General features: G+C 38.9%; 1 protein-coding gene and 1 long non-coding RNA gene across 2 annotated transcripts; one reads left to right on the forward strand and one right to left on the reverse strand.

Moving 5' to 3' along the window:
- Window positions 1-3,722: 3,722 nt before the first annotated feature.
- On the reverse strand, window positions 3,723-5,707 carry LOC125785649 (uncharacterized). The gene is made up of 3 exons (XR_007427970.1): window positions 5,640-5,707; window positions 4,206-4,270; window positions 3,723-4,114 (listed from the first exon to the last, which is right to left on the reverse strand). It is a non-coding gene; the product is annotated as an uncharacterized LOC125785649 (long non-coding RNA).
- A 1,535-nt stretch (window positions 5,708-7,242) lies between these two features.
- LOC125785859 (uncharacterized) lies at window positions 7,243-21,007 on the forward strand. The gene is made up of 5 exons (XM_049470039.1): window positions 7,243-7,479; window positions 7,579-7,584; window positions 20,136-20,264; window positions 20,370-20,563; window positions 20,845-21,007. The coding sequence occupies exons 1-5, from the start codon at window positions 7,243-7,245 to the stop codon at window positions 21,005-21,007; spliced, it is 729 nt and encodes a 242-aa protein (XP_049325996.1).
- Window positions 21,008-21,053: the final 46 nt, after the last annotated feature.

The raw sequence follows: 21,053 nt of genomic DNA on the forward strand, positions 1-21,053 counted from the left end.
CGTTTATATTCGTGGTGTATTTATATCAGCCTGTCAAAATCTATAGAGCTGTCTGATCCTGCTGTCATACAGACCATTTGGATAGTGCACTGACGGCATTAGTCAATAGGTAGGCTACTCTGTTTATTAATTTTTTATTAAAGTCACTAAAAATCTTCAAACTACACTACTACTATTTGCAAACGTGCCACGGGCCTTGCAATACCCAGATTAGTTTCTAGTTAAGCGTTTAAAGCTACCAAATCAGCAAAGCCAACGTAACTAGCTCAGGCAACACCACTGAACATGAAGTAATCAAAACTATTTAAACCTTTATCATCGAAGTTACTCACCAGAAAGGGATGCATGGGCCTCATCTTTCTGCTTCTTCTTCTTCTTCTCAGCTCCAGACTCAAACCGTCGCTTCATAGTTGAATTACCATTTAGTAGCAACTTCGCGCGGTGAACTTGTCTCCTGCCAAACTCAAGTAGCGTTGCTACTTTAGTTAGGACTAAGGTTGCCAGATAAGTTACGATTTTTCATCCTATTTGTTTATTTTATTTTAAGTTTTTAACTTACACAAATATTGCACTGGACAAGTTTTTGTGTAGAATGGCCACATACACTTTAAAAATGGTTAAACATGCGCAAGATTTAGCGCCTCCATGCATTTTTTGATTATTTATTTGACTGGAAAATGTCACATCTGGCAACAACCATTTCAGGCAATAGGGGTGGGGGCATTATATTATGCACAAAAATAATAACGTGCCGCTTTTAAGTAGTAGAGTAGGTGCCCCATGCAATGTTTAAAGACAAAAAAGATGAGTGTATCATAAATAATTCACATTGGGTTTTAAATTTAATAATGTCATAATTTCAACACATTTCATTCTCAGTCAATTTGGCTCCCTGCAACTGCAAAATGGTTGAGGCCTAACGCTGGCTGCGTTGTCTGCGTATGCAGAGCGGCGGCCCTGCAACCAAGTCCCAGCACAGTTGTAGGAAGATTTGAATAAGACAGAACACTTCAATTTATATTATTATTAATTCATGTTTAAGTTTTAATGACCATACCGATAGTGTTCCTAATGAAGTAATTCTTATCTATTTATGTCAATAGTAGAGAGATAGACAATAAAGGACAGCAACATCAGAGACAGACAATGGAGGGCAGCAACAGAGACAATGGAACAAAGCAACAGACAACTGAGGTGAGCAACAGAGACAGACAATGAAGTCACATCACAGATGTAGGACGTTTGAGTAACACTTACATTTATATCAAATGTATGTTAACAGTGGGGAGCAACAGACGAACAAATAAGGACAACAACAGATTCACAACAAACTTATAATGAATAAAATATGTCTAAATTAAAAGGTTTGAAGTGTGCTCGTGTATTTAGGGGGCATTGGAGTAGAGAGCCAAATGAAGTCCACTTTTGGGGGAAAAAGATCCCCCCCCATCACAATGCTGGCTACGGGCCTGACCTTACTTAGATGTGCAGAATGTTTGAGACTGATGTCTCATCATTGGGTGCCCACCTCCTACCTGAAAGTCCTATGGCCATCTTGATCAGCGTTTGAATTATTTTGTAGACATTGATATGTACTGTATATACAATTGTGTATATCACCGATGGATGGTTGGCAGCTGGATGGATGAATTTTTGTTGATCCCCAAGAAAACTTAGCTGCCAGTAGCAGTAACAAAATAGACCACAATACAATAGTAAAGTGGCACAGTATTATTACAATGAGGCATAGATAAAGTACAAATTATAATTAACTATATCTATAAAAGTAATAGAACACCTGAAATAAGATAACATAGAAAAACATAACTAATTACAAAAATGAAAGTATATAATTAAAATCTTTATACACATTTGCATTTAGCCCTGTTGATTACAAATAGGAAATAATAATAATTAAAAAAAATAATTGCAGTGATGAATAAACAATGTGCAAGAGGTGCAGGTATATGACAATACTGAATAATCATGTAAATGTTGGTATTTAGTGTCCAGGGGTAAGAATGCAGACAATGCACAGGAGTGCGAGTAGTGAACATAAACAAACCTATGATTAAACATGGCTTAATATAATTTAATATCTTGATATGGATGAATCACTTTTTGTATTATTTCTGTTTCAGTAAGTAGAAATATTAACTAATGGTGTGAAGCTGGGTTCTACAACAATCTCAAAATACTAAAATAACAAATAAGCATATTACACCAACATACTTCTCAGCAAAAATATTTATTTAATTGCCAAAATATGCTCACATATATACTGTAGATCACTAAAACCTTAACACATTGACACAAAAGAAAATAAATGTATTGATAATGTTCCACAGCACACCGTACAATACCTCACAGCACACTGGTTAAAGAAGCTACAACTGTCCCTGTTGGAGCCATTTTTATCCATAGCAATTCTATACCTAGGTCACTTATGTTCCTAACCCACTAAATGTCTCCCTCATGTGTTGCATACCGGTCACTGCATCCAAGTTTTCAGGGTTATCGGGTCCTTGTAAGGGAATGAGGTAGACCTAGCTAGTGCCCAGTCAGAAGAGCAAACAGTTTTTCCACCGCAAGCTGTAATTAATTTGTTTATTTATTAGAGTTTTTTGTTACTTTCATATGTTGTGCTTTGCTTAAATAAACATCAACTAAACATCAAGACAGCATCTGCGTGTGAACTGAAGTTGGGCTGGGACAGTCCCCCTGACACACAAAAACAGTCCTGGGAACAAAAATCTGGCCAGTCCACAGTGGAATAAAACCCCTCCGACACTCCTCGTTTGCCTCCTCCTTTGTAGCCGGGTGGACATGACTTGAAAAGGGTCTTGCAGGTGAAGCACTCAGAGATGGTGTAATTCACCCTGGATTCCTCTTCTGAAAACTTGTTCCAGTTGACAACACCTGTCACTAAGCAGGACACGGCAAAAATGGCAACTAATCGTTTAAATATTCATATTGTTTTTAAATCCAGTTTACATCTTCATTTCTAAAATCTATGTGCCAGGCACAGTATGGGCAAAACTTACAGTCACGCCAACTGTTTAAATCCTGGATGACCAACAATCGCCCTGAATCTACGGCATACATACATCCCCCTGACTCAGAACCACCTCCAGGAGGATCCTTTGTAAAATTTTTATTTGGGATCTATGGGAGACCGGGAGACGGACACACAGACAACAGAATGAGTTCTATAAATTACACTTTTTTGTCCTTCTGTTTCTCTGCATATGTAATCATCTTCCTTTCACTCTGTTTGAGTTGTTCAACAACACATTAATGACCATTATCCTGCAAGTTGTCCATCCTCTAAAAATATGAAATATTTAAAATATTTAATAGAAACCTGCAGGATTGTTGCATTCTCCTGTGAGTCCTCAGGTTCTCTTCCACCTGTATATACATTTGTGTGATAACATTTTTGTGAACAGTAAAACACCTCTCGATCACAACATGAAGATATCTAGTCAGGACTGCAGCTGTCAGGCAAATAAAAAGCAATCAGCACTGACTATGCCACATAAGCTCTGATCTAATCAAAGCATTGAATACATTATTTTACTCCACTGCGGGAATGAGTGAGAGGAAAGCCGCGGCGTTACCAGTGATAAGAAGCTGATTCTGAACTCAGTTCAGCGCGGTGTAGCGCATATTTAACCAGTGACATGTACACACAACAGTATATATTTAATTACTTATTAAATACATTATATTACTCACATTATCCTATTCCTTGGTTCCATATGAATTATTTCTTTACACCGTAGAACATAATTAGAGCAGAACACCTTATACTCAAATCTTTTTCTGTGGGTATCTGGTTTAGCATTTACTCAATAGCAACACCCATGCAGTCTGTTGTTAATCAGTTAGTTAGGTGTACCTAACAAAACATTGTCTGCATGAGTATGAAGCAAATTTGTACATCACCTTATCTGAGAAAATGGATTGGTTGTAATCTATCACACTGTTCAAAATAATACAAAAAAAAAAAAATCAGTGTATACCTGTGCAATCTGATTGTTCCTGGAGGTGCTGTTTCTTATAAGGAGGCTCATCACTTCCATCCTCTCCTTCAGATAACTTGCATCTTGGCCTTAATGCATCAAATCAAAAAGTAAAAATATAAAAAACAAACAAAAAACACACGCGCACACAATAAGAACCATTAAAATATATACACCTACATTTGCACAGCGAAGTTAGTCATCAGCAGAGTACACCACCATCGTCTGATGAAAGGCATGTCTTCCTGAAATAAACAAATAACCTTTTTTTGTCCAACTCAATAGACAGAATGTACTTTGAAAGAAAGTTACGATAATTAAACTGTAAAAACAAACTTCTGACCCAGAGCAATGTAAAGTGTATACTATCGGAAGTGAAAAGAAATAGTTTCAAATGAAAGGCTACAGAGATAATGAGCAACTTAAAAGCTGACATTAGTAAAAATCCTTTCTACCTACCATCAGCACATAAATACCGCAGTTGTTGCCTCCTTTATGTCTTGGGATTTCCTATTAGAATTATGCAATGTAACCATCACAGTTCATCAGTTTTTAATGTAACCATCATAGTGCAATCCTCATTTTACCTCAAATGAATCTGCAGTTCTATCAGTCCAAGTTTTGGCATCAATCATTTTTGCTATTTTTCTACAAACAATAAAAAAAAAAAAAAAAAATACAATATTTTGCTCTGCACATATTAATATTTTAGTCTAGACAGGCAACATTTTCAATGATGAATAGGAGAATTTTTTTTTTTAGTAACAGTTCTTAATATTATTAAGCTCTTAGTTCTTAATACTCCTGCTGTCACTGTGTCTTCAAAAACAATTGCTTGATCAGCAATGCAGAACACAGAATAAACAGAAAATTTATATGGAACATAAAAAAAGGAGGAAAAAAAATAGATTACAGTTTAAAACTGAACTACTGTAATCTCAGAACAGATGCAGAACACTTGAGAGAACCTGAATGTGGCAATGTATTGTCCAAATGCAGACTGCTCAACAGGGTCAAGAAAATTCATTTCGTTCCTTTGGTTTCAATACCTGTAAAATGTATATACATATTCTTCCATACAATTTTCACTTAATGTAACTGACACTACTGACCCAAAACATGCAGCATATAGCACACTGCAATAATTTGAGGAAGGCAGAATTAAAAGAAAGATGTTGCTACACTATGTCCTACACTGGCAATATGTACATGTGGATCTTTAATGGGGTCCAGGACATGTGTCAGCTAAAGAAGGTTACACAAATTCAAGTTATGCAAATACACATGTTGAATTTCTTTAAAACCAAATGACAAAATAACAGAAAAATGCCATTTTCTGGTGATGTGGATGTAGTGGCTGAACCCATATTGGCAGCATATCCTGAGGTGCCCGAGAATTGGTACCTAAATTATAGACATACAGCGGTTTGGATGAGGGTGCTGAATAGCAAAAAGGTTTAGAGATCATCATTTTCAGTCACTTTATGATTTTCCACTTTTTCCCCCCTTCTACACCAAAATTCACCAGGTTGGGAGTTAGATGTAGTGTTAACAACCCTTCTTTGTTAAAAAAAATAGTAATTAAGTAATTAATCATACCAAAAATCCTCTTACCAGTGAACGTGTGTGCAGCAGTCACTGGAATTTTGACTGGATCCTTTTTTGTTTTTTTGTGTTGCACCTAAAAAGCAAAAACAGATGATAAATTGATTAAACCACTGGATTAAAGTTTGAGGAAAGCTTTCATTTGAACACTTAAAGCAAGCACATACCATCACTTGAACTCTTACTCACTGATTAATCTTCCTTACATATGACTGCTTGGTCAAATGCATTTAAAGTGACATAGAAATGTCCCATTGCTTTTTGAATCTTTTCTGTTATCTGTTTGTTCAATAGTTGGTTCTTGTGATGGACAATATTTCTGATTAGGAAGATCTGCACACTTGGAGTCATCATATTTAAAAAAAAAATAGTTGTTCCAAAAACGTACAGGGCTACTGTTATGGTTTGTACAGAATGCAGACATGTACAGATACTGATAAAACAGTGTTTATTATAAAATAAACAGATGTAAAACGTAGTCGGTACAGAAAAACAGGTAATCACCATAAACAGGAGCAATGAAGACAAAACCATACCATAACCATGAAACAGTCCAGAGTTCATACACGAGAGATCCAATATCAGAGGTAATCCAAGAGGCAGTAGTGAAAACACAGTCCAGGTAATACACAAACAATCCAGTATCAGAGGCAAAGGCAATAATCGGCGTCGAGAAAAACAAAAGCAAGGTCATACACGAGATAAACTGAGACAAGAGATATAGAAACGCTTTGTAAAGAGGAGAACCTACAATACGCGGCGTGGGTGTTTGTGTGGAGGGCTCTTTTATAGTGCCAGTAATCAGTATTCGGGACTTCCTGGAGGAAGCAGGTGAGGTGTCACGTGATCAGGTGTGTGCGTGATGTCAGCGGGTGGTGCATTCTGGGTAGTGTAGTTGTTGACCTGAGAACCTCCGTTAGAGCTGGGTGTGGAAGGGACAGAGGAGCTAACAGCGCCAGACGTGACAATAGTTTACAGAATTCATCTCTCAGCCAGTTTTATGTTTAAATTAACATTTGGCTAAATGTTTGTTTTTCATATTTGTGCTTATTTTGAATTTGGTCTTAAATTTAATTTAAAGGGGCATTAGAGAAGTATTAAAGTCTTCATTTTAACTTGTCTGAAGCAATAGGAACCCTGTATGAAAGTGAATAACCACCCATTTTGACAATTTTGGGCTGACTTGTCTGACAAGGGAATAACTGGGACTGAGATACAGCCGTGAAGTATATCGAGTCCAGATTAATGATCAAAATCATCCAGGAACATAAAAACAACAAGTTCATGTTAACATTAGTTTTTGCCTGAATGTTCATTGCCCAAACAGTACCAGACTTGTATGATCCTGATTGAGAGTCTAAAAGAAAATATGAAATCATTTTATTGGCTTAGTCTGGCTTTTGGTGGGTTAATATCTTTCACACAGAAACTAATTTAAATCTTCAAGGTTTCTCTTCATTTGAGATTAAATAAATGCCAGTTTGTTTGTTTTTCTTGCGTAGAAATGGACCATGAATATCATGGTTCATTGGAAGGGCTGTCTTTGGCTACAGCCATCTACTATTCTGCTAATTGCTGCATTCTAAAAAAATGTTTTATCTTTAAACAGGATATGGCTGAGGCTGCTACACTGAGTGCAATTGAAAAAACTACAGTGGGCGTCTACGTCACCAGAGAGACGCCAGGCAGTGACTCTTCTGATGTTGGCATCATCATTGAAGGTGTTGTGGTTCTTCAGGACCTTGGTAACGTGGCCCTTGCAGTAGCCATGTTGTTTGGACTTTTTTACTCCTTGAACATGAGATACCCATCACAACTACACTTCACTTTTGAGGTGATTCAGAAGTTGGTAATGGAGTTGGATACGACTCAGCTCTCAAGAAAAGCTCAAAACTTAAAAACAAAACTGCTCCTGTAAGAAAAACTGTTGTGTACGTGATGTGGTCAGCTCCAGGTGAGAGGACCTTTAATCTCACACTTGCTCTCCGTTTTGGAGGTTGAATTTTCCGATGAACAATCAGCAAATCCGAGTTCACTGATTAACTTGCCATAAAATTAATTTTCTTTGGTTGTTTACATTTGAATAACACTACCTCCATGCTGTAAAATGCCTCTAAAATATTTTATATTTGTCTGAACGAAACTGCTGCTGTTAGGAAAATTTGCTCTTTTGTATGTGATGTGGTCAGCTCTATGTGAGAGTAAATCTAAGACTCAAACTTGCTCTCCTATGTTTTGGAGGTTGAATTTTTATTTTATTTTTTCCAAGGTGAATAAACGACTAACCACAACAAATCAGACTTCATAGTTAGGACCTTATATAAATGTATGAAAGAAATTGAAATCTCACATTTACAGTACTCTCCTGCTTTTTGGAGGTTTAATTTTCAGGGTGAACAATCAGCAACCCAAAACAAAAAAACTGTTTAATAAATTCACTGTTCAGATTGTATATATAAAAATACACACACATATATATATATATATATATATATATATATATATATATATATATATTTCTCTTGTGTTTAAATTAAATGATGAAGAACACTTGTTATAAAACAAGATTTTTATTACATTGTCTGATTCTGTTTCACATGTGATTTGGTCAGCTCCAGGTGAGAGTTGTAAGTCTTAAACATGCTCTCCAATGTTTTGGAGGTTGATTGTTTTTTTTTTTCAGTTGAATAATCAGCTAACCACAACAAATCAAGTTCATTGTTGGGAACTTGTATTAAAGTTTATTCAACTCTGTAACTACCATGTTGATGGGGCCATTCCTCCCCCTGCCTTTTCTTTTAAGTTTTCTTATAGTCAGCACTTTTCAATTTCAGTTCATATTTTTCTTTAAAAGTGAAGAGCTGTAGAGCCCATCAGGACCATGAGAACTGATATGTTTGGTTTAATTTATTTGGAGTAAAGAGTTTTGAACTTATGTCACAATATTGTTGCTATTTTGACCCTGTATTTCTGTTTATAAATAAAGGTGTTGACAAGCAACTGCTAATTTGTATTATTAACAGAGGTGAAATGGGTAATAGTTGTTTACGAAAGTTATCAGGGTGTTCCTAGTAGTGTTTATTGATAGTAATAGTTTATTTGAATGTTAATGTCTGCATTTTAAATCAGTCCGGTAATTGCACTGAATTGTTTACAGTAATATTTTCATTTAATCCAGACAATATGGGCCTTAAACAGAGGGTTTGTGTTGTTTTTCCAAGATGGTTGCCTAAAAGAAAATGTCTAACTTCTGTGTTGCCATTGAGTTTAAACACTCTAAAACAGAAATAACTGTTGATTTATATCTCAGTGGAGCAGTAATGTTAGTTCAATTCTTTACCTATGGTCACTGCAGTGAAAATAGACATTTTGCTTTGAAAGATTAGTTACTGGCAACCATCGTTAAAGAAAACAATATAATCTGTTGCAAGCCCTCTATTTGTAACATTTAGTATTTGACACTTGAATATAATATCAGCATTTAAAATGAAGATAACATGTAGCATTTAAGTAAAAGTTATCGAATAGTGTTGGAATAAAGTGAGAAAATTGCAACTGATTAAAGTGTTCTATGAGCTCTAATCACTTCATCATAACACACGTTATCAACACAAAATATACATGTTTATTAAATATGAAAAACCTGTTAATTTAACAGCAGAAATATATGGAGAAAGATTAGTCTCAAAACTCCTGACAAATGTGTAAATGATAATCCATAAATTACACATACATCACAAATACATTTCACTGTTGTCAGGCCTGAGCAACCGCGCCCCCCCTCCGGCACTCTCTGAGAGAGCACTATGCCCATATAAGGACATCCGCTCCTTCAGAGCACACACACACACACACACGGCTGCTCAGCCCTGATCACAGACTGGCTTCAGCTGCGGAGAGCAGCTTAAAAGCACGCTGCTCTCCTCCACTCTTCGCCGAGTATTGGTCACTATCATGGTCTGTGTTTCCCTGCGGTTCCAGCCTGTTAGCTGTCTGTACAAAGCGTTCTCTCAGACGATCCTGTCTTCCCGTTTTCCCGGAGTCCCCTTTGCCTATTTTCTGTTATATTTTCTTATTTTGTTTCTTTGCCCAGTTTGAGTTTTTTAGTCTAGCCGTTTTCCCTAAGCTCTGCTTAGTAGTTTTTCGTTCTAGTTTGTAGCCTAGTTGTCCCGTTTTCCCCGTTGTACCGCGCTACGCGATGGTCTTATTGTTTTGGCCACTTCCTGGTTTTATTGTTTTGGCCGTTTTCCGTTTCTCCCGTTTTTCAGCTTTTTCTTTACTTTGCCCAGTCCCATTTTATTTGTCAGTTTCTAAGTTTGTTTCTAGTTTTCCCCAGTTAGTTATTGTTGCATGTTCATTGTGTTTTCATTTGTTTTCCATTTTTGAGTTTTATATTATTCCCGTGTTTCTTAATAAACACAACTGCTTCGTATTCCATCCCAGCAGTGTCTCCCTTTTCTCTCTGTCTCTGCCTGATCCCAGTCAGGTATGACAACTGTTCACAAATAAATACATTTCAGTCTGTGTCTCGCGACCTGCAATTTGTACAAATGCTGTTAAACTCATAAATACACATTTCTAGTATTTATATATAAATCATTATTTGCATGTGAAACTGAAAGCATTTCTTTTACATGTACTTGCATATTTTTTAAGCTGAAGTCTCAAAATGTATTTATAAAATGTGCATCTGCATTTGTGGATCACGTTTGTTTTTTGTTCATTTCCTCTCGCGTATTTTGGGTTTTGAGACTTTCCTCTCGCATTTTGCACCTAATCCACACACAAATGCACCACTCAATTCACAAATGTGGCAACAAGCGAACAAGCCGCCGCGAGGGGGCGCTGTTGATTTGGAGGAATGGCTTAAGGCTGGATAGGATTCATTTGTTCGCGTTTCTTCGGGTCGGCGACTTTTTACTTCTATTATAAAATAGTGTCCACGTAATTTCATACTTTAAAGTGTAAATAACAGTCAGAAAATGTTTACATGCTCATTAAAACATACAATGACTAGATTTCACTCGGTTTTCCGCTCCGTGCAATAGACTGAGTTCAGCTGATCTATTGGATTTAGCCATACCGTTTATATAAAGCTACATTATTCTGTTCAGACGGTCCGTGTACATTTTGTCAGTTTGATTCTTGAACTGAATAGAGAGTTGAAGAAACGAAAAAACGCCACTGATACATTTAAATGTAATATGGTCAAACCATTGTTCATCTTGTGTTATTTTGAGATACTAAGTCAAGTAATGACTTCTCAAAATAATGACTTATATCTAAAGAAATTACTTTAGATACAATTCTCAAAATATCGAGAAATAAAAAACATAATAATGAGGAAAAATGCGTGCTGAATTTACCGAACTTCTCAAGAAAATTATACACTGCAACTTGGACAAAACATAGCAGCACGAATTTTAACAAAGAGCAGAAAGAGATAATCAAATTATTGTTGTTCTAAAAACAACAATGTGCTTCTCAAATATGTCTTCATTTAATATGTAAATATTCAAAGTTTTGATATTTTAATTAATTTAACCTTGGTTAAATGTACATTGTATTGGAAGTCTGTGTTTCACATTGTTACTTTCATAACCGATATTGACCTTCTTATTTTACAAACCATGATTAAACTATAAAATTAATATAATAAAATAAAGTGTTCCAAATTAGATTTAAAAAAATATATATTTTAAATAGAGTGCTGCCATGCCTTCTCTGAACTACAGCTTTTTTCCAGTGCTGTTAGTGAAGTCGAGCTACTTGGTTGGTAAACTTATAGATAGATAGATAGATAGATAGATAGATAGATAGATAGATAGATAGATAGATAGATAGATAGATAGATAGATAGATAGATAGATAGATAGATAGATAGATAGATAGATAGATAGATAGATAGATAGATAGATAGATAGATAGATAGATAGATAGATAGATAGATAGATAGATAGATAGATAGATAGATACTTTATTGATCCCCGAGGGGAAATTCTTGACATCCAGCAGCAGGTGTGTATAGTACACAAAGTTACAAAAAGATAAAAAAAAATATATAAATGATACATATAAATACAACAAAATAAAAAATAAAATGAAATTATAAAAGTACAGTCTTTAGTGTGTGTGTGTGATGTAAAATGGAGGTAGTGCAGTTGAACACAATAGACAGCGAACACCAGTTGATGTGCATAAAGTAAGGATAAGGATAACTGATGTCCGCCATACAGAAAGTGCAAACACAGTTATATAATAATTTAAATTCAGCAGTGCAAATGATACGTAAACAGTAGATGAATGAACTAGTGAATGAACTACTAGTGCAAAATAGGGTAGAACTATAAAAATAGTGTTATGGGCATCAGCAAGATAGTGTGACCATAGATAGATGGGGGTATGTCCATGGTGTGGCCAGAATTGCTGGAAAGAAAAGGTGTCACAGAGTCTTCAGTTTGCTGTGCTGAGATGAGTTGAAAAGTCTTATGGCCTGAGGGACAAAAGACTTTCGAAGTCTGTCTGTGGAGCAGGACTGGGACAGCAGTCTGCCGCTGAATGAGCTCCTCTGCCTGGTGATGGTGCTGTGCAGAGGGTGGTGAACATTGTCCATGATGTTCAGCAGCTTGCTGAGGGCTCTCCTCTCTGCCAGTGGTGTTAAGGACTCCAGCTCTAGTCCCAACACAGAACCAGCTTTCCTCACCAGCCTGTTCAGTCGTCCAGCGTCCCTCTTGCTGATGCTGCCTCCCCAGCACACTACAGCGTAAAAGAGGACGCTGGCTACCACAGACTGGTAGAACATCAGCAGGAGTTTCTGGCAGATGTTAAAGGACCCAAGCCTTCTGAGGAAGTACAGTCTGCTCTGGGCCTTCCTGTAGAGGGAGTCAGTGTTCACTGACCAGTCCAGCCTATCGTCCAGGTGCACACCAAGGTATCTGTAGGACTTGACCACTTCCACATTGACCCCCTCGATGGAGATTGGCCGCTGAGCAGAGGGCCTGGACCTTCTGAAGTCTATGCACATCTCCTTGGTTTTGGAGATGTTCAGCTGTAGATGGTTTGTTTTGCACCACACCACAAAATCCTCAACCAGGGTTCTGTACTCCCTCTCATCACCATTACGCACACACCCCACGATTGCAGTGTCGTCAGAGAAGTTCTGCATGTGGCATGACTCCGAGTGGTATTTGAAGTCTGATGTGTACAGTGTGAACAGGACTGGAGAGAGAACAGTCCCCTGTGGTGCTCCTGTGCTGCTGATCACTGTATCAGAGGAGCAGTCCCTGATCCTGACATGTTGTGGTCTCCCAGTAAGGTAGTCAGTGATCCAGGTGACCAGGTGCATGTCCACCTCCATCTTCATCAGCTTGTCTCTCAGCAGTAGGGGCTGTATGGTGTTGAAGGCACTGGAGAAGTCGAAGAACATGACCCTCACAGCACCTCCCCCCTTGTCCAGATGAGAGTGAGCTCTGTGCAGAAGATAGAGGATGGCATCTTCCACTCCCACCTTTTCACGGTACGCAAACTGCAGTGGGTCCTCAGCATGGTGGACCTGAGGTCTGAGGTGGTCCAGCAGCAGTCGCTCCATGGTCTTCATCACGTGAGATGTCAAAGCAACCGGCCTGTAGTCATTCAGTGCCTTCTTAGGAACTGGAACGAGGCAGGTTGTCTTCCACGTGGCAGGAACTCTCCCTAGGCACACTCTGTCCGGGCCAGCTGCCTTCCTGGGGTGAAGTCTCCTCAGCTGTCTCCTGACTTGGTCTGCAGTAAAGGTTGGTGGACTGGAGGAGCTGATTTGTCTGCTAGCTGATAGTGTTGATGGTGGTGACGATGATGATGAAGAAGATGGTGGGGGTGAGGGTGATGGTGGTGATGATGAAGAAGATGGTTGGGGTGAGGGTGATGGTGGTGATGAAGATGGTGGAGGTGAGGGTGATGAAGATGATGATGGAGGTGATGAGGGTGGTGGTGGTGGTGAAGATGGAGGTGAGGGTAATGTGGTGATGATGATGATGATGAAGATGGTGGAGATGGAGATGATGATGGTGGTGGCGGTGGAGATGGAGATGATGGTAAAGCTGCAGGGGGGTAGAAGGAGGGGGCAGCAGGAGCAGGACAGTCAAACCTGTTGTAAAAGTTGTTAAACTGGTTTGCTCTGTCCACACCCCCATCTGCTGGGTTGCCGCTGTTGTTCTTGCACCCAGTGATGGTTTTCATCGCACCCCAGACTTCCTTCGTGTTGTTATCTTGCAGCTTTCTTTCCACCTTTTTCCTGTAAGACTCCTTGGCCTCTTTAAGACGTACCTTGAGTTCCCCCTGTACGCGCTTCAGCTCTACCAGGTTTCCATCTTTGAATGCCCTCTTCTTTTGGTTGAGGAGGTCCTTGACGGTGCTGGTAATCCAAGGTTTGTTGTTTGGAAAGCAGCGTACAGTCTTTGAGGGAACAGCAACATCCATACAGAAATTCAAGTAGTCTGTAACACAGTGAGTCACCCCCTCAATGTCCTCACCATGTGGGTGCAGCAGCACGCTCCAGTCAGTGGTGTCATAGCAGTCCCTTAGGGCTTCCTCTGCTTCAGGAGACCAGACTCTGAATGAGCGTGTGGTAGTGGGCTGCCTCAGTACCAGTGGTTTGTACTGAGGCTGTAGGAAGACCAGGTTGTGATCTGATCTCACCAGCGGTGGTAGTGGAATAGCCCTGTATGCATCCCTCACATTAGCATACAGCAAGTCTATGGTTCTGTTCTTCTTCATGGTGGGACAGTCCACAAACTGGAAAAAGGCAGGCAGTGTAGAGTCCAGCGTTACGTGATTAAAGTCACCAGTGATCACATAGAAGGCGTCAGGGTGCTGTGTCTGCAGCGCTGCGACGGTGGAGTGGATGACGTCACACGCCGCCTGTACGTCCGCTCTCGGCTGAATGTAAACACAGACGAGGATCGCATGAGAGAGCTCCCGCGGCATGTAATAAGGTCGGAGACTCACCGCTAACAGTTCAATATCCCGACAGCAGATCACCTCCTTCACGTTTACATGTCCAGGGTTGCACCATCTGTTGTTAATGAAAAGCGCGATTCCCCCACCTTTCCGCTTCCCGCATAGCGCCGGGTCCCTATCCCCTCTCACTGTAGAGAAGACGGGTAGCTGCACGTTAGCATCCGGCGTGTCGGGGGTGAGCCAGGTCTCGGTGAAACACAGCACGCTACACTCCCTGTAGAGCTTCTGATTCTTCACCAGACACGCTAGCTCGTCGGTTTTGTTGGTCAGTGAGTTGACATTCCCCATAACCACCGACGGAACTGAGGGTTTGTACCTCCAGCGCTTCTCCGTACTCTTAGCCTTTAGCTTAGCCTTTAGCTTAGCTCCGGCCCTACAGCCTCGGTAATTCCTCCTTAGTTCCCCCGGTATTGTGTGGACAATGCCCCCACGTCCCGCGGGTCGAAGGGCCAGCAGTTCTTCACGGGAATAAACACGATATTCCTCGCTGCCCCGCATGTTTACACTAAAAATATCCTTAGGATATAAATAAGATGCACACTCAGGCCCGTAGCCAGCAGTGTGATGGGGGGGATCTTTTTCCCCCAAAAGTGGACTTCATTTGGCTCTCTACTCCAATGCCCCCTAAATACACGAGCACACTTCAAATCTTTTAATTTAGACATATTTTATTCATTATAAGTTTGTTGTGAATCTGTTGTTGTTGTCCTTATTTGTTCGTCTGTTGCTCCCCACTGTTAACATACATTTGATATAAATGTAAGCGTTACTCAAACGTCCTACATCTGTGATGTGACTTCATTGTCTGTCTCTGTTGCTCACCTCAGTTGTCTGTTGCTTTGTTCCATTGTCTCTGTTGCTGCCCTCCATTGTCTGTCTCTGATGTTGCTGTCCTTTATTGTCTATCTCTCTACTATTGACATAAATAGATAAGAATTACTTCATTAGGAACACTATCGGTATGGTCATTAAAACTTAAACATGAATTAATAATAATATAAATTTAAGTGTTCTGTCTTATTCAAATCTTCCTACAACTGTGCTGGGACTTGGTTGTCTCTCTCTGTTGCCTAGGTCTGTTGTTGCTCTCCCTCCTCTGTATCTCTCTTGCTGTCTGTCTCTGTTGCGTTCCTTCATTGTCTGTCTGTTTTTCCTCTCCTTAAGGGTCATTTTACGGGAAATCAGACATTTTGGGACCCAACCGACATCAAACTTTGTGTGCATTTTTAGTGGCAATGTAGAAAAACTGCATTTGCATGAATCTGGCACTAATATTTTAGAGGTTGTTCATGACATTGCAGGCTGTGTGGAAAAGATACTTACCATTTTAAAATATATATTTTTTTATATTCAGATTTTAGTATTTTAATAATCTATACTCGGCTAACTGTTGAGTTCAATGTTGTTTGTGTACTCTGTAGTAATCCGGAGAGACAGACGGTTCGAATCAAATCAAAGACCATATTCGATCAAATATGGACGTACAAAAAACGCAAATATGAAAATAATATTTCATAACTTATAACTTTAGGCATATTTCGCCCTAAATGTTTATTTTCTGAAAGGAGATACGGCTAAATAGGCTAGATAACTGAAAAGCTTTAAAATGGTATATTTGGTGTCTATTTTGAACCTATAAGTATTCATATTGGGGTGGCTGAGGGGGTGTGGGGGGGACCGAACGAACCCTTCGATCCCCCCTGGCTACGGGCCTGACACTAGACATGTGTAGTAGCACAGAGACGATAAATAAACGTAAAGAACTCGAAAACACACACAAAGGAGACGGAGCTACTGGAACAGGCAGCCACTCGCGTCGGCGCCGGCGAAATAATTTTTCACTTTTTCACTGGTTTGTAAATGATGGACAGCAGCTCTCAGTTATTGTTATGTGCAACAAAACTTTAAAAAAAAAACTGAACAACATAATGTCCAATATAATGGATTTCAGAGTCTGAAAGGGTTACGTGGGCTCTCCTGTTTGGCGCCAAAACCTGTGGAAGAGGACCTCATTGTATTTGGAGGGGTTTCAAGGTCAAACCTACGCCGATTTTGCTCGGAACTCGGCTTACAAAGAGAGCGGATTCAGAACGACAAGCTTGAAGTCGCAGTTGCCCAGGCTGTTAATGAGGTAAGCAATATTCATACCTGTCAAGTCTCCCGTTTTGGCCGGGAAACTACCGTATTTTACTCCTCTTTCCCGCCGTCCTCCCGTATTAGTATTTTCCCGTAAATTTCCCGTATTATATATAAAAAAAAAAAAAAACTTTACTATTGAGGAGACAGGGCACTGGTCACTGTGTGTCTCTTAACCAATGGTAGTGCCGGTTCAAGGAGAAAGTCCCGCCTTTCAGGTGTAACAGCCAATCAGGTTCCTGGTTTCGCGGAGCGCAATGTAGGAAAGCCCCGCCCCCCTCGCTGTGAGAGCTAGTCGGAGCAGCTGATGTTAAAGCATATCTGGATATATAGCGAGGTAACGGAGCTAAACATGTAAACTATGATGACGTTGTTTCTGAAACAGTCGGATCAAACCGACTGTGTGCTTAAGAAAATACAGCTTGTGACTCAGTTAGCTTAACTTTACAATTAGATGTTCAACCTGCCCTGATCAGCCAATAACTATTTCATTTTCAAACTGTGTTTATTAATTTAGGTTTGCAGGCCTACTGTAAGCTATAATGAACGAAACTGTATTTATTTTTTATTAGTTCAGGGCTAGTTTAAGAGTATTGTGGTGTAATTTATTATTTAGAAGGGGCAGAAGAGATGGTTGATCTGGAGAGAGAGAAAATGTGAAGAGGGCTGAAATTAACTGACTGACAGGACTGGACTGATCAATAGAAAGAAGTATTAATTAAATTATTAATTGTTTAGGCCCCTTTGGACTAATATTTACTTATGCAATATATCTGGTCCATGTCATTTTTGTAAAAGCTGATGATTTCATGTAAATGTCTAGAAAAGGGTTTTACTTAGGGTGTAGTATTAGAATTACATGTGTAGGAATTAGGGGTGTCACGATCTCGATATTTTATCGAAATCGAATCGAAATGAGGTCACGATCTCGAGTATCGAAGTCAAAAAGAGGATCGACGATCCCTCCAAATAGCGCAGCGCGCTACGCAAATGGCGCGGCACCAACACAGCGCATCCTATTCATTTAAATAGAGATAGCCACTGCATGAGCGCAGTCGGCGGGAGTGTGATCACTGTTTTTATCTGTCCAACGGGGGAGGGGGGGCGGGGGTTGGGCGCGCAGGTTTTGTATCTGTATCTAACGGAGGGGTGGGTGCGCGCAGGTGAGAGCGTGTGAACTCGCTGAAATGCGTGTGTCAGTGTGACTTGAGAACACTGACTATAGATCACAGTGAGGTGGATTAAAAATCTTAAACTTATAATTGACTACACCTGTTGCTTTCCATTGAATTAAAAAAACATCTTTCTCTCAGATAAAGTAAACACAAGCGTGTTTCTGACTAAAATAAAAGCTTTTCAGGAGAGATATGAGTTATGTGTAAATATTTATAAGACAATACCCACATCACTTATCTAACCAGCCTGTACTGATTTCTGCCCCCCAATAATGCTTTCAATAACCTCTAATAGCCTTTAATAGTCTTCAGTAGCCTTTAAAAGACTTACCTTGCTGCCGTGGTGTGTCCACTAAACTCCGTAGTTATAAACATCCTGAGGTTAGCAGCGCGCTAACTGACCTGTTTATAATGTAATCCGAGCAGTGACTCCGTGTCGGCTGTTCTAACCTGCTGCTGTTAGCTGCTTGGGCTGAAAGATGAACTGTAGTGAGCTGTATTATCCGGTTAGTGGGGTTAAAACCTTTATTTGTTTACAGAAACAGTAAAAACGGACTGGCTGAGCTCTGTAGCCCGTGGCTGGGCTGTACTGAAGTAGTGACTGAGTGAAGAGAGCGGGGCTTGTGCTGCTGCTGCTAGTGGTTGGATGAAGAACTGCAGCTTCATGTAATGAGCAGTTTCACCAGCCATCCACACACAGCTCTGATAAACTGCTTGTTTTAATAGTGCACACTGTTGCTACCAAAAAAAGTCACTAGATGGCATTACCATATATATCTTAATAAATAATAATAATAATATTTATAATAATAATAATAATAATAATAATAATAATAATAATAAATATATTATTTAAATTTTATGAGGCATAAAATAATAACAAGAAAAAAAAACAAGAAAATCGAGAATCGAATCGAATCGTGACCCTCAAATCGAAAATGAAATCGAATCGAGGATTTAGAGAATCGTGACACCCCTAGTAGGAATGTCCACAACATTTCAGTGTCAACAAAGATAGACCTGTCAGATTCTGATAATCTAATTGTAGTTTGTAAAATGTTCCCAGGTGGTTATTTTAGATTTATTGTAAACCTGTCTTAAAATATAAGGGATTCTGAACCTCGGTTGGGTTGGTGGGCGACTCGAAGCAGGTGACGGAAAATTTCCCTTATTTTTAAGTCCAAAACTTGACAGGTATGAATATTCAATTTTATATATAGCATGATTGTCATTCTAGGTTTAAGCTAAAGTAGACACTTGGGCCCAGACATTCAATAAAATCCTGATTTTTATTTCTATCATTCGGGTTCCATTTGAGAACATAAAATGGAGAAAGAAATGAACAAAACACATATAATTGTCGGGTTCTCTGATTTAGTTATTTTACATGCTAAGTATGTTATAAAAGAGTAGTGTGGGATTTCTGGAGAAATGGTTCAGGTGGTTTCAGACATCTGAAAATCGTTATGTAAATAGTTGTATTAGTGCTGATAACTGGAATTTGTAAGGTTGCCAGGAAATTACAATTACAATACCCAAATTAAGCAGCGCTTCTCGCAATGATCTATAGCTACCAATGGGACGCACTGCCAACGTTGCTAAGATACGTTAAAGCTCGCCCAAACAGACAAGATTACTTTATACAGAGGGATAATATTTAATACGGTAATTTCACAAACTTTTCTTCTTTTGTTGTTGCTGCTGTTGAAGTTTAAAGGGATTCTCAGGTTTTTTTTTCTTTTTTTATTTCTGTATTGACTGAAAGTAAACAAGTATTCCAGGCACTGAGATCTTTTCCATCTTATTGTACTTTTGGATCGGACGAAGACATTGTGTCTGTGTTGTTAAACAGCTTTAGGGTGTATAGTCTCTGTGACCCTGCAAACAGTATGGATTTTATAAGGTTACTGCTTAACAGAATGATTAGTAAAACAAGAATAATTACAGTCATTATTTGCGTATTACATGCATTCTGCAGAATGTCTCCTACTTCATAATGATATGTAATAGATGTGAATAAAAATAAAAATGGGGGTTGAGCAGTTACATTTGTACTTGTGTGTTAAATTATTTTTGTTTTCCTCTTGCAAGATTTAAGAAACCTCCCTTGAACAAAAATCGTATATAATAGCTGGTTTATAATAGCTGGTTATTTATAATAGTTGGTTATCTAAAATCTGCATCTTTTTTACTTCAGATTGGACCAGCCTATGGTCGAAAAATGATGACTGGGTATTTGTCATCAAAGGGAATCTGGGCATCAGAAGTTCGTGTGGGACATATGCTCAGGACTGTTAATCAGCCTTATCATACAGATCGGTGCCATGTAAGTATTAACAACTAGACTAAAGATCTACAGGAATGTCTGCACTTGATTTTTTTTTGGAACTGAAATAAGTTTCTTCCATTATCTCTTATTGTTTTCACACAGGGGGCCAAGAACCTGAATCCAATGCCTTACAATGCAGAGTACATGGGTCACAAACTACACATGGACCAAAATGAGAAATTGGTCATGTTTGGTGTGACTCATGTGCTTGCTATAGATGGCTATTCCAGCAAAATTGTTGGACATTCCACCATGCCAGTTAAGAATAACCTGCTCATATATCAGGATGTGTACAGGTAATTGACAGTGTTCTGTTCAGCTCAAAGACCCTGCCTGAAAAGGCTCCCTGTTCTACTGAAAGTGTCTGCTCTAAAGTACCTTTTATAAATTAGTGATACCATTTAATTCCTTATAATATTTTGCCCTGGACAGTTTTGTTTCGAAACACTAACATTCAAACATTTTGTACTATAGCCTTAAGAAATACTTTTAGAGAATTAACTAATTATTAACTTTGTATGTGTTTTATTGTGTTTACTGTAATGCTGTCTTTTAAAATATGTTTGCTGTCTTGCAGAAATTCTGTTTTACAACATGGCATTTGGGATCAAATCAGGGTGGATCATGGAAGAGAGTTTTTCTTGACTCTCTTTATTCAGGAGAAATTGGCAGGCCTTCGGTTTAATACAGACAGACAGGCCTACATTCAATCACATTCAACACAGGTGAGTTTGTCATGATTTTTGTTTTATTAACAGTTCCAAAAAATATAAAAATAGTTTTTGA

This window comes from Astyanax mexicanus, chromosome 21 (assembly GCF_023375975.1).
Source record: "Astyanax mexicanus isolate ESR-SI-001 chromosome 21, AstMex3_surface, whole genome shotgun sequence".
Taxonomy (NCBI): domain Eukaryota; kingdom Metazoa; phylum Chordata; class Actinopteri; order Characiformes; family Acestrorhamphidae; genus Astyanax; species Astyanax mexicanus.

Coding starts and splice junctions, on each gene's coding strand:
- LOC125785859 (XM_049470039.1), top strand. CDS start 7,243: ATGGCTGAGGCTGCTACACTGAGTGCAATTGAAAAAACTACAGTGGGC. Junction 20,265..20,369: donor ATCATACAGATCGGTGCCAT/GTAAGTATTAAC, acceptor GTTTTCACACAG/GGGGCCAAGAACCTGAATCC. Junction 20,564..20,844: donor ATATATCAGGATGTGTACAG/GTAATTGACAGT, acceptor GCTGTCTTGCAG/AAATTCTGTTTTACAACATG.